The 10,166-nt window shown below is 47.3% G+C and overlaps 1 protein-coding gene across 5 annotated transcripts in view; it reads left to right on the forward strand.

The window, feature by feature from the left end:
* Positions 1–7,756, forward strand: part of STXBP5L (syntaxin binding protein 5L) — a 205,905-nt gene extending 198,149 nt beyond the window's left edge. For all 5 annotated transcript variants that reach the window (XM_032997513.2, XM_032997514.2, XM_032997515.2 and 2 more), the window contains 6 exons: positions 583–822; positions 1,780–2,140; positions 3,053–3,218; positions 5,482–5,593; positions 6,004–6,224; positions 7,261–7,756. In XM_032997513.2, the coding sequence (XP_032853404.1) occupies positions 583–822; positions 1,780–2,140; positions 3,053–3,218; positions 5,482–5,593; positions 6,004–6,224; positions 7,261–7,302 (1,142 nt within the window). In that variant the 3' untranslated portion in view covers positions 7,303–7,756. The remainder of the gene's footprint in view (positions 1–582; positions 823–1,779; positions 2,141–3,052; positions 3,219–5,481; positions 5,594–6,003; positions 6,225–7,260) is intronic.
* The last annotated feature ends 2,410 nt before the right edge of the window (positions 7,757–10,166 follow it).

Raw genomic sequence — 10,166 nt, forward strand, 5'->3', positions numbered from 1 at the left:
CTTCACCCCCTGGGAAGCCAGGGTTCATTTGTACGCGGGAACATTTCGGATGCTGGGATCGGTTTAGCAATGGGTACCTTTTCCCCAGAAGAGCCGTTACCGGGAGCTTGGCAATAAGCGATGGCTGTGAACGCAGTGCTGGGGCACCCTGGCGATGGAAACAAGGGCAGGGCAAGGGGCACATGCTCTGAAGTTGGTAATGGTGTCTCCCCTCATGTCCTGCAGCAATGAGATACATGGATTAATTTTAAATGCATTGGTAGCATATGGGTCTAAAATTATTTCATGCTATTTAGAACAAGTCCTTTGAGCTAAGGCTGTTGTAAATTCTAATTAGTCTGTGCTAATCTCCATAATAAGCAGCCATTTCTAATGCAGATCTAACTGATGAGGTCTGACAGCATTTTCCACACTTATTTATACACTGGCAGCAAGCTGGTATCGTGCTAGTATCAGAATGTTTGCTCGGGTTATGAAAACTCTGTATTTTCTGCACTCTACAGGGAGTTTGTATTTGCTGCAGGCTTGTGCTTCTACTAGGGTTGCCAATTTATGCCTGTTTGCTTGTATTTATTTATACAGAAAATAGGGAAAACTCCTTCAGCCGTTCCCGAAGTTCCAGTGTGTCCAGTATCGACAGGGACTCAAAGGAGGCAATTACAGCTTTGTACTTCATGGAGTCCTTTGCCCGAAAGAACGACTCCGCCGTCTCCCCCTGTCTCTGGGTTGGAACAGGCCTCGGTATGGTCTTAATCCTCTCCCTTAATCTGCCTGCTAGTGACGATCTACGGCAGTCAGAGCCAGTCATGGTGTCGCCAAGTGGTAAGAGTGCAGCTCTTTTCCTGTTTATTATCTGTCTTGGTACAACAGGGGGAATAACTGCATGGTTTTGTATGGCCTTTTGGGTAGAAACTTCTCAGTGCATGTGTTGAGCAATGTTCACTCACTACATAGAGGGCACACAGGTATATAAAGATGCTCGGGGAACCTGCAGCTTCGTGAACTGAGCCACTTTGGTTGTGTTACTTCCCAAGATTACCTTGTGTCACGAGCAAAATTACATGTTTCCTGTGAGGAAGGGGAAATTAGCAGAGTTTCTTCATATTGTGCAGTTACGGTCCTGTGTACAGGTCTGATGCAATCCTGTTTAGGATGCTGTGAACAGTTTGGCTGTCTTACTATCAGAAAGCTGCAGAGAAGCAGAAGGTTGTTCGGGAAAGGAAACAAAAACGTTGGCAGGTTGATGTACCAGGAGAGATCCTTGGCTGAGTGAGTGACAGATGGTGTAGCAGAGAGAACAGAGGGCTGAGAGAGGTCAGGTCTGAGGAGAGGCAGTACGCGCTTAGTATGTTTAAAGTAAAAAAATGACAAAAATCAGAGGATGCACAGGAATAGAGGTTTCCCACCTCCGGTTTGTTTAGGAAAACAATGCTGGAAGGTCACCAGACTAAGGAGAGCAATTTTACTGCTGGGAAAGAACTACCCTACTAGTATAACGTAGAGATAAACAACAGCCTATCCTTATGGTATTCAATAGCATGTATCATATAGATTATTTGATAGAGGCTGCCTGAGACCTTTTCGGTACTGGCAGCCTGCTTGTTCACTTTCTTTTGTGGTCAGGAAGAACTGAGCAAGGAAGACTTGCCACCTTGGCTAGATTAACCTGTGTGCTCTATTTACAAAAGCGGAATGTCAGCTGTGCTGCCCGTGTTCACAGTCCTGACAGCGAGTTTAATTGTCGTGCCAGTGCCAGTGAGAGGAAATTATATTTTGCAGGCACAGTTCTGACACTCAAAGGAGCTGTGCTGACCTTCGCGTGCCTGGACTGCATGGGGACATTGACACATCCACCGTATGAAGTATGGAGGGACCCACACAGTGCTGATGATGGTGAAAAAACAAGAAAAAGGAAACTTGTCATGCATTCCCCTTCCTCCTCTCAGGATATGGGTGATCATCAATTTGCAGTCATTTGTTCAGAAAAACAAGCCAAAGTCTTCTCATTGCCTTCCCAAACATGTCTTTATGTCCACAACATCACCGAAACGTCCTTTTTATTGCGAGCAGATGTGGTCACCCTCTGTAACAGCGTCTGTCTGGCGTGCTTTTGTGCCAATGGGCACATCATGACACTGAGGTACTTATCTAACTAATCTTGTGGCAAAACTAAGCAAAGAGATGGCACAGTGCCGTCGCATTCCACTTGTGTTTACTCCAGAGTGCCTGATGCTCTGCCTTCGCTCCCAGGCGGGGGCACCTAGCGCCCTGCCCTGCCCGCTGCCATACCTGTTCCTTGGCCTGTCTCCCCATGGGGAGTTAAGGCAGCTGCACAGCAGAGCGAACCCCTTTAGTCCATAGTAATCCCCCACCCATGCCAATTGATGGCTGATGATTTTTAACTATCATAAAAGAAAACCCTGATTAATTTTGCTCGGTTATGGTAAGTCGGGTCCAGAGGAGTATAAACTCAGGCATAGGAAGGGGACGGTTTATCCCAGTGTGAAGTAGCAAGACTCATTCTTGCTGTTTCGGAAGATTTTTCCGCTTGGAGCGCCTGGTTTCCCTTCCTTGTCATCTCCAGCGGTGGCCTGACCGTGCCATAGCCCGGTCGTCGTGCCCTCAGCTTGCCGCACCCTGCCGCTCCCCAGCCAGGCCACTTAAATTTCTGAAAGGGCCGTCTGAAACGGCGCCCCAGGAGAGGCTGGAGGGCGGCAAAAGGCGATGCTGGAGCCTTTGTCTGCAGGGTGCAAAGGGGGCCCTGCCAACTGCGCAGCCCCCCGGCACGGGCCGTGCTGTGCCCCACGCACATCCCACACCCAGGCAGCCGCAGAAGCCTGAGGGTCGTCGGGGCGAGGCGGCTGAAGCTTCTCCGTGCAAGCGAACAGCATGTGATGGGAAGGCGGCATGTTTACGGCAGAAGCTTAGAGCTGCCCTTTAACTATTCCAGTTACGAGAAGCATAAACTTAAATGTCAGTTTAAATGCGGCGGCAGAGCAGGCGTACCGCGTGTGGCAGCCGGTGACTAACCTCGGTATCTGCCTCTCTTCAGCTTGCCCAGCCTCCGCCCACTGCTGGACACCAACTATTTGCCCGTAACGGACATGAGGATAGCGCGGACCTTTTGTTTCACTAACGAAGGGCAAGCTTTGTACCTCAGCTCTCCCACGGAGATCCAGCGCCTGACGTACAGCCAGGAGATGTGTGACAGCCTGCAGGTGAGGCTCACGCCTTTCCCTGGGAGCCGCTGTGTTTCTGTGGGAGGGCCGGCGGCCTGCCGCGCCAGATGTAAATGGCCACGTGTTGACTGCGAGGTTTCAGTGCGTGAGGTGAAGGCTGAGCTGCCGGGGCCAGGGCAGACGTGTTCCTCTCCGCTTGCCCCGGCCGAATGGTGCCAGAGCAGCAGAGGTGGTGGTGGTGGTGGGGGGGTGTCAGCAGCTCTTGTGGCTGTTTGGACGCTGTCACCCTGCTCCTGTGCCCCCCCTGGCCGGGCCGTAACGGCGATCGCTGCTGGCTCTGTACACTGGCAGATTTGTGCCCAAATGGGACCCCTCGCAGCCAGCTTCTCTCAAAGCCCGACTGTACGAGAGACCGACCGTTAGTTAAAAATGACTGAAGGGAGAGAAGGGGAAGCCGCAAATGGATAGCGGCTACAGCAGTTGGTACCAGCGTGTGTCCGACCACACAGCAACTGCCTCAGCGAAAATACGAATTCCTTCCCCTATTTTTATCACTCCTCATTTTAACTCTAAAAATACCTTAATACCTGCAGCTTTCAGTAGATAGGTGGGAGCATGAGACAAACCAGTGTGGGTAGTATCAAAAAATATGCTCTGTTTTAATATATTTTAAAATTATTTACCATTGTTTTTACTCTAGTAATTGGTACTCCCCTTCTTCCACATGAGGAAAGTATCTCCTATTGTACATTAAAATACATTAGCTATGGAAACGGTCTAATTAAAATAATTTATTTTCAGCAAAAGGTCTTTACAATGTTAGATTTGGGTTGTATTTTTTTTTTTTTTTTACAATGAAAATGCAAATTAAAAAGTCATTTACTGAAGAGGAGGAATTGTGAGAAGTTACAGGGAGAAACATGAGTAATAAAAGGGAAAAAAAAAAAAAGAGGGGGAATAAGTTCTAGGTTATATAATTGGCAGTGAACTAGGGTAGAAATATAAAAGAAATGGTCCTGCCAGCACTCATTATGCCCTAGGGAATAACATGTGCTGAGCGGCTCAGCTCACATCACAGCCCTCTCTGTCTCAAGTCTGTAAAAGCACCGTGAGGAACGAGCATTGCACATAGGCTTTTGCGCATCGGAGGAAGGATTATTTTGCAGGGAACCGATTTTAAGATGATCAAAAGGTTTGATCAACGTATCTTAGAATATAGGCCTATAGCAAGAGGCTGTTACGAGCTAGATTTTTTTTAAATTAATAGCATCATAGAACAAGCAACCAAAGGGAAACAGCCCTTGCTTCTCTGTACTGCCAGACTGCAGCTGCTCATAGCTTGGCTTTTATGCAAAGAGGGCCGTAAAAGGCTTGCGCAGTCATTAGATGTGTACAAAAAGCAGATGACCCAGTATCACCCGCTACCTCGGAAAACAAAGCCAGGCTGCGCCGAGAGCCTCCCCTTGGGCTCGAAGGGCTGCAGTCACTTTTGTCCCCGGAGCAGGTGACCGTGCGGAGGAGCAGCCAGCGTGGGTCCCAGCGCGGTCCCAGCTCCCGGCTGTATCGGTTTTATCCTGCGGAGCCCACTTTTCCTAGAACTGCTGCAAATAAATCAGGGCCTGAGGTTTGTTTGGGGCGACTGCTCCAAGGTCTGGCAGAGTGACCGTGCCTTCGGCAGCCGTGCAGATTGAGCACGACACTGCTGGCACTGCCAACGTGCGCTGTAATGGGGGCGGGGAGCAGCGGCTGGAGAGAAGATGATGGGATTTCGTTTAAAAAAAAAAAAAAAACAAAAAAAACACCCTACGCAAACAAACAGCAAAACACCCAAGCAAACAACAGAACACCGAACTCTGAACTGCTACCAAGCACTGAGCTCAGGTACGCTATAGAGAGAGAACAGTGACTGCCCTGCTTGCCTGACTAACCACTCAAGCAAGATACGTAAGTCAAAACAAATTGTTTATTCAATTATAGTGTTGCCTCTGCTGTTTCTAAGCAAAATGTGATCTTATCACTGGTATTTTCACTCTGCAGTGCTTATATTTTTTTTTTTTTTCCTCTGGGGTAATGAACTTAAGACTGGGCAGTGGCAAACCAAGTCCCTTTGAAAGCATGACTTAGCCCAAGCATTCGCCTGTCATGAAACACAACTGTTAAGTACTCAGTATTGTTCACACAACAGACTCTTTTAAATGAGTTGATTAGATCCAATGCATGCGGCTCATTAATGCAAATAAACACCTAGAACTGCCTTTGCCTCACTAATTTTTTCACATGGACTTTTGTCTGACACTGCTAGGACATGCTTGGGGATTTATTTACTCCTGTGGAAACACCAGAAGCCCAAAACAGAGGCTTTCTCAAAGGACTTTTTGGAGGAAGTGGACAAGCTTTTGACAGAGAGGAGCTTTGTAAGTAATTTATTAGCTTTGGGGTTTGTTTTGTTGTTTGTTTGTTTGTTTGTTTTTTTCATAAATTAATTCATGGGAGCCCCTGCCCTTTTCATCTAGGAATGGAGTGGTACATAAGATTTAGATCATTGCTGAAAAAATAAAGATAACACTGTGAAGAAAGGGGAGGGTCCTCAGTTCCCAGCACATGATTTCCTTTACCTCGGCAGCTTCTTTTGAGCAGCTGAGCGGGGGGAGGGCCCCACACCTGCACTGTAGATGTGCGGGTGCACCGAGCGGAGCCTTCCACACGTGCCACCTGCACATCCCACGGCATCAGCCCTGCGAGGCTGTACCTCCAGGATGAGAAGCACTGACAGCACCACGGCCAGGAACTCATTCCCACCCCTCTGTCCGTGTCTCCTTTGCAGTTGGCGAGGCCACGGCGGGAAAAGCCTCTCGCAGTCTTGCCCAGCACATCCCCGGATCAGGTGGAATTGAGGGCGTGAGAGGAGCCGCAGGAGGAGTCATTGGGGACTTGACTCGTGCCCGCATTGCCCTTGATGAGAGAGGACAGAAACTGGGAGAGCTGGATGAAAGGACTGCGAGCATGATGGCCAGCGCAGAGGCGTTTTCCAAACATGCACATGAGGTAGGGCCCTGGCACCCCCCACCCAGAACTAGGAACTGCCAACCCTGCAACTGAGGGAAAGTCAAGGACTCCCTCCCCATTCGCCCAGTCATGGTGTTTTAGGTGTACTCGTGTTAACTGGCACGCCATTTTTCTTGCTCCCAAACGATGAGAATGCTGAAAATAAACCGCCACTGCACACCCCTTCCTTTCGTGTTTTCATAAATGAGCATCCATTGTTAGCCTCTGAATTTAGAACATGGCACTTCTCCTCTCCCGCCTGGCGCACTAAGTCATTATGATTGAATTTTTTTGAAGCCACTTAGTGCAGCACATCTTTGCAGTAGGGCAGAAAAGAGGTAGGTGGGTGTGTATATAGGAACCTTTACAGATCTTATTGGGAAGAAGAGGAGAACATTTCTAGCACAACACCGTGGTACAGTTATACAGAATAGGGCTTGCCTGGAATAGACAGCTTCTGTGCTTAGAGCTGGAAACAGAAAGCTCTTCCATCCCACACTGTTAAGGCTGGGAATCAACTAAAGTGATTTTCCTTGAAGATAAAACAACATTAAAGAATGCTTCCCAAAATGCATGCTTTTTCACTTAACATGCATCATATCGCTGGACAAGAGCTTCACATTTTTATTGGCTTTTGTAAGTGTGAGGCAAAAATACGCAGAAAGAATGTGCCCTGAAATGCCAAAAGTTTATATATTCATGGCATCATTACTATGCTCCATCTTAACTTACTTAAAAAGCAAGTTCCTGGTCAGTCCCATACCTCTGTACTTTTTGCATAAGAAAAGTAGTTAAAGTTCCTCAGGAAAAAATCTTTTAATAAACAGCAATAGCAGGTAACTTTTTTTTATTATTATTTTTTAAATGTAACAATTATGAAATTAAATACAAGGACTCACTGGACACTGCTAGTAAAGTACTGCATTGTTCTTCCTTTTTTACTTACGAAGTTTGTGACAGTTAATGGGCTTAGGTCATGTGTAATACCTCCTGTGCAGAACAGTGGTTTATATCTGTTTGTTTCCCATTTCTGTAGGTGATGCTGAAATACAAGGACAAAAAGTGGTACCAGTTTTAGACTTTCAAAGAAGCTGCTTGTGGCTTTAAGAACACTGTTCAAGGAAGCAGCATTCCTTCCCAAATCTACCAGTCACTGGCCAGAGACAGTTTCTTCTCCTAGAAGATGTTTTCCTGTTACTATTATTGGATTCATCACAGTGGGAGTCAAGGAGAAATTTTACAGTCCGTGACACAGAAGCTAGAATCATGTGGGTCTCAGTCCAACAGCTGGCTCATGCAGTAGCCAGTTTGTTTCCAAAACGAACTCAACCATCACTGTGGCATGTAGTTTTTCAGAAGCTGTAGGTATGAACTGTGGGGAGTGCGTCTGGTAAAAAATACTCTGTACAAACAACTCAAATGTTAATGCACTTACAAAACTTTGCATGACTAATTGACATCTTAAAAAAAAAAACAAAAAAAAAAAACACAAAACAAAAAAACAGAAAAAGAAAGCATGTTGTGACCGAAGAAAAATGGGATTTATTTCTAGTCTGAGAGAAAAAAAAAAAACCCACAAACTTAAATGGCAAAAAAATCTTTATTTTTTAAAAGTGTCATTACAAAAAGCCAGTACATTTCAAGCATGTTTGCTACTGTTCTCAACATAAAGATGAGTTGAGCTGCATTTTATCTGCTGTTTATTTCCCTTGAAATCAGTGCTCTTTAACTCTTACCAGAAGAATAAATCAAAATCCTATGCCCAGAATTTACAGATTTTTCAAGTAGCTAGACAGACATTATCTGAAACGTCATTAAAACCTGAGCAGAAATGGTTTATTTGCAATTCAGAGCACATGACATGTCATCCTTATCTGTACTTTTTAAAATGTGCTCCAGATTCACCTCCACTGTCCTTGAAGGGGGCTGTGGCATTTTTCATCCCCGTGGTGTCTGTATCACTTGGTTGCCTTATTTCTCAGCAGCAGGAATAGAAAACCAGCTTAGGAAATTGCTTCTTCAAGTTAGGAAAGGCAAGATGGGAAACTGCAGTCCTGTCAAGTTCTGCTCACAGAAGCTGCTTAGCACCTTGCAGAGCAGCAGTTTTTCTTGAACAGTCAGTTGAAATGATGCTAAGGAAACTGCACAGTAGCCCCCCACCCCCCCCAAAAAAAAAAAAAAGCTGGGGGAGAGAGATCAGAGCAGCAAGACTAAACGATGGGCCAGGGGAGGGGCAGGGAAAGCAAGCAATTGTCAACATACAGTGCTGAATTGGCACGTCTATAAAATGACACCATGGGTGAGTGGCAATTGATTTTCTGCTCCCACCGCTGAAAGTGGTTCGCTTCTGCTTCAGAGTGGCTCGTCTGGTTTCTGCAGCAAACCCTGCAGAAAACTCTCCGACCTGCAGCTACAGAAAACAGTAAGTAGAACCTATTACCTGCCTACGTGAATAGATTCCTAGCCCCTGAGTGTGCTGCAGCCACGGTAGCCTCCAAGAAGCCTCGCTGCCAAACAAGTCAACTGTTAAGTTTGAAATTTTTCCAAGACTGGCTTGGAAACAAGGCACTGAAGGTTTGTTTTCGTGTGCGTGGACATAGTTTCAAATTAGCAAAGGGAAGTGAGGAAAAGGTGGGAAAGCAGCATTTCAAATTTTTTTATACGAGCAGAGTGACATCCTCTGTCCCTTCAGGGGCTCCTGACAGACACAGGCAACATCCCCCTCCTAACTTGACCTTAATTTCACTGGTGTTTATGTCATCCTGGTGTCCAGCTGATCTCTCTCCAAGATGTCTTTCCCATAGCCTTCTTTTCCTTACAATAAAATGGAGCCCAGGAAATTGTACAGTCCAGAAGCGTGGCTTCACTGTCAGCCCAGCTGCCCAAGTTAAAGGGTTGAAACAGATTTGAGGTATTAAGTTTTAAATTCACATCGTAGCACGACAGGAATTCCATGCTTGACAGGATTTTTGCATTTCTCTGTGTGCAAAATCAAAACGATGGCCCCGGCAGGTTTAGCTCAGCTGGGAATTAAGACTCCAGAAATTCCTCTCTGTCGCAGGAGAAGCTGCTCTATAATCGTGAGAACTGTAGAAACTTGTTGGGGAAAAAGGTCAAAACCCAGGTTTCTGCTGAGAGTTAAAGGACTTGGAGTGGTCCACGAGCTAAGAGGATGTCTGTGCGTGTGAGGAAACGGCAAACTCGCCACGCTGATGCCAACAGCGACTGGGTTGTGGAACCCCTTCCAGCAGCCCAGTCACAGAACTGGCCACTCGCGTGCGTGAGGAAGCACAACTGCAACCAGGCACCAAGAGTGAGAAGCGGATGAGAACATCACAGCAATTCTGTCTTCTGTTTTAACATTCGCTCTGGTCTACACGGCAAAACCACTCGTCTCTGGGCCACCGAGTCATGTGGGGCAGCAGAGCATTCAAGCCCTCTGAACAACTTCCTAGGCCGAGCAGCCTTCCTTAGGAGCAAGCCCAGGACACCCCGCCAGCCTTTGCTCCGTACCCAGCTCTACGCTTGCTTCCGCACGGGGCCGGTGCGGCTGGCAGGGCCGTCACCAGTTCCAGTGGGGCACTCGTGCACCCCCCGGTGACGGGGCCAGTTCCGCTATAGCCTGGTGTAAGGCAGCCAGCCCTCGGGACCGCAGCCCGGCGAGGGGTAGCGCAGGGCGCTCGGGGGGCACCGCTTGGTTCACTCGGATGACACGGGAGCTGCCAGTTCCGCGTAAGGCTGCGGCTGGACCTGACGCTGGGTAATACTGCAGGTCCCCCTTACCTTGATTTCAGTGGAAATGGCTTCAAGCTGGAGCCAGAGCCTGCTCACTCCTTTGAGAATCGCGCGTCAAAATTTAAGAGCAGCTTTTAATTGCCAATCACTACGGCACGCCCAGAGAGAAAAGTGTCTCCAGCAAGCCTTTTACAGAATGCCTGATTG

The sequence above is a fragment of the Tyto alba genome, unplaced genomic scaffold (genome assembly GCF_018691265.1).
Source record: "Tyto alba isolate M040663 unplaced genomic scaffold, T.alba_DEE_v4.0 Super-Scaffold_14, whole genome shotgun sequence".
In the NCBI taxonomy this organism is placed as follows: Eukaryota; Metazoa; Chordata; class Aves; order Strigiformes; family Tytonidae; genus Tyto; species Tyto alba.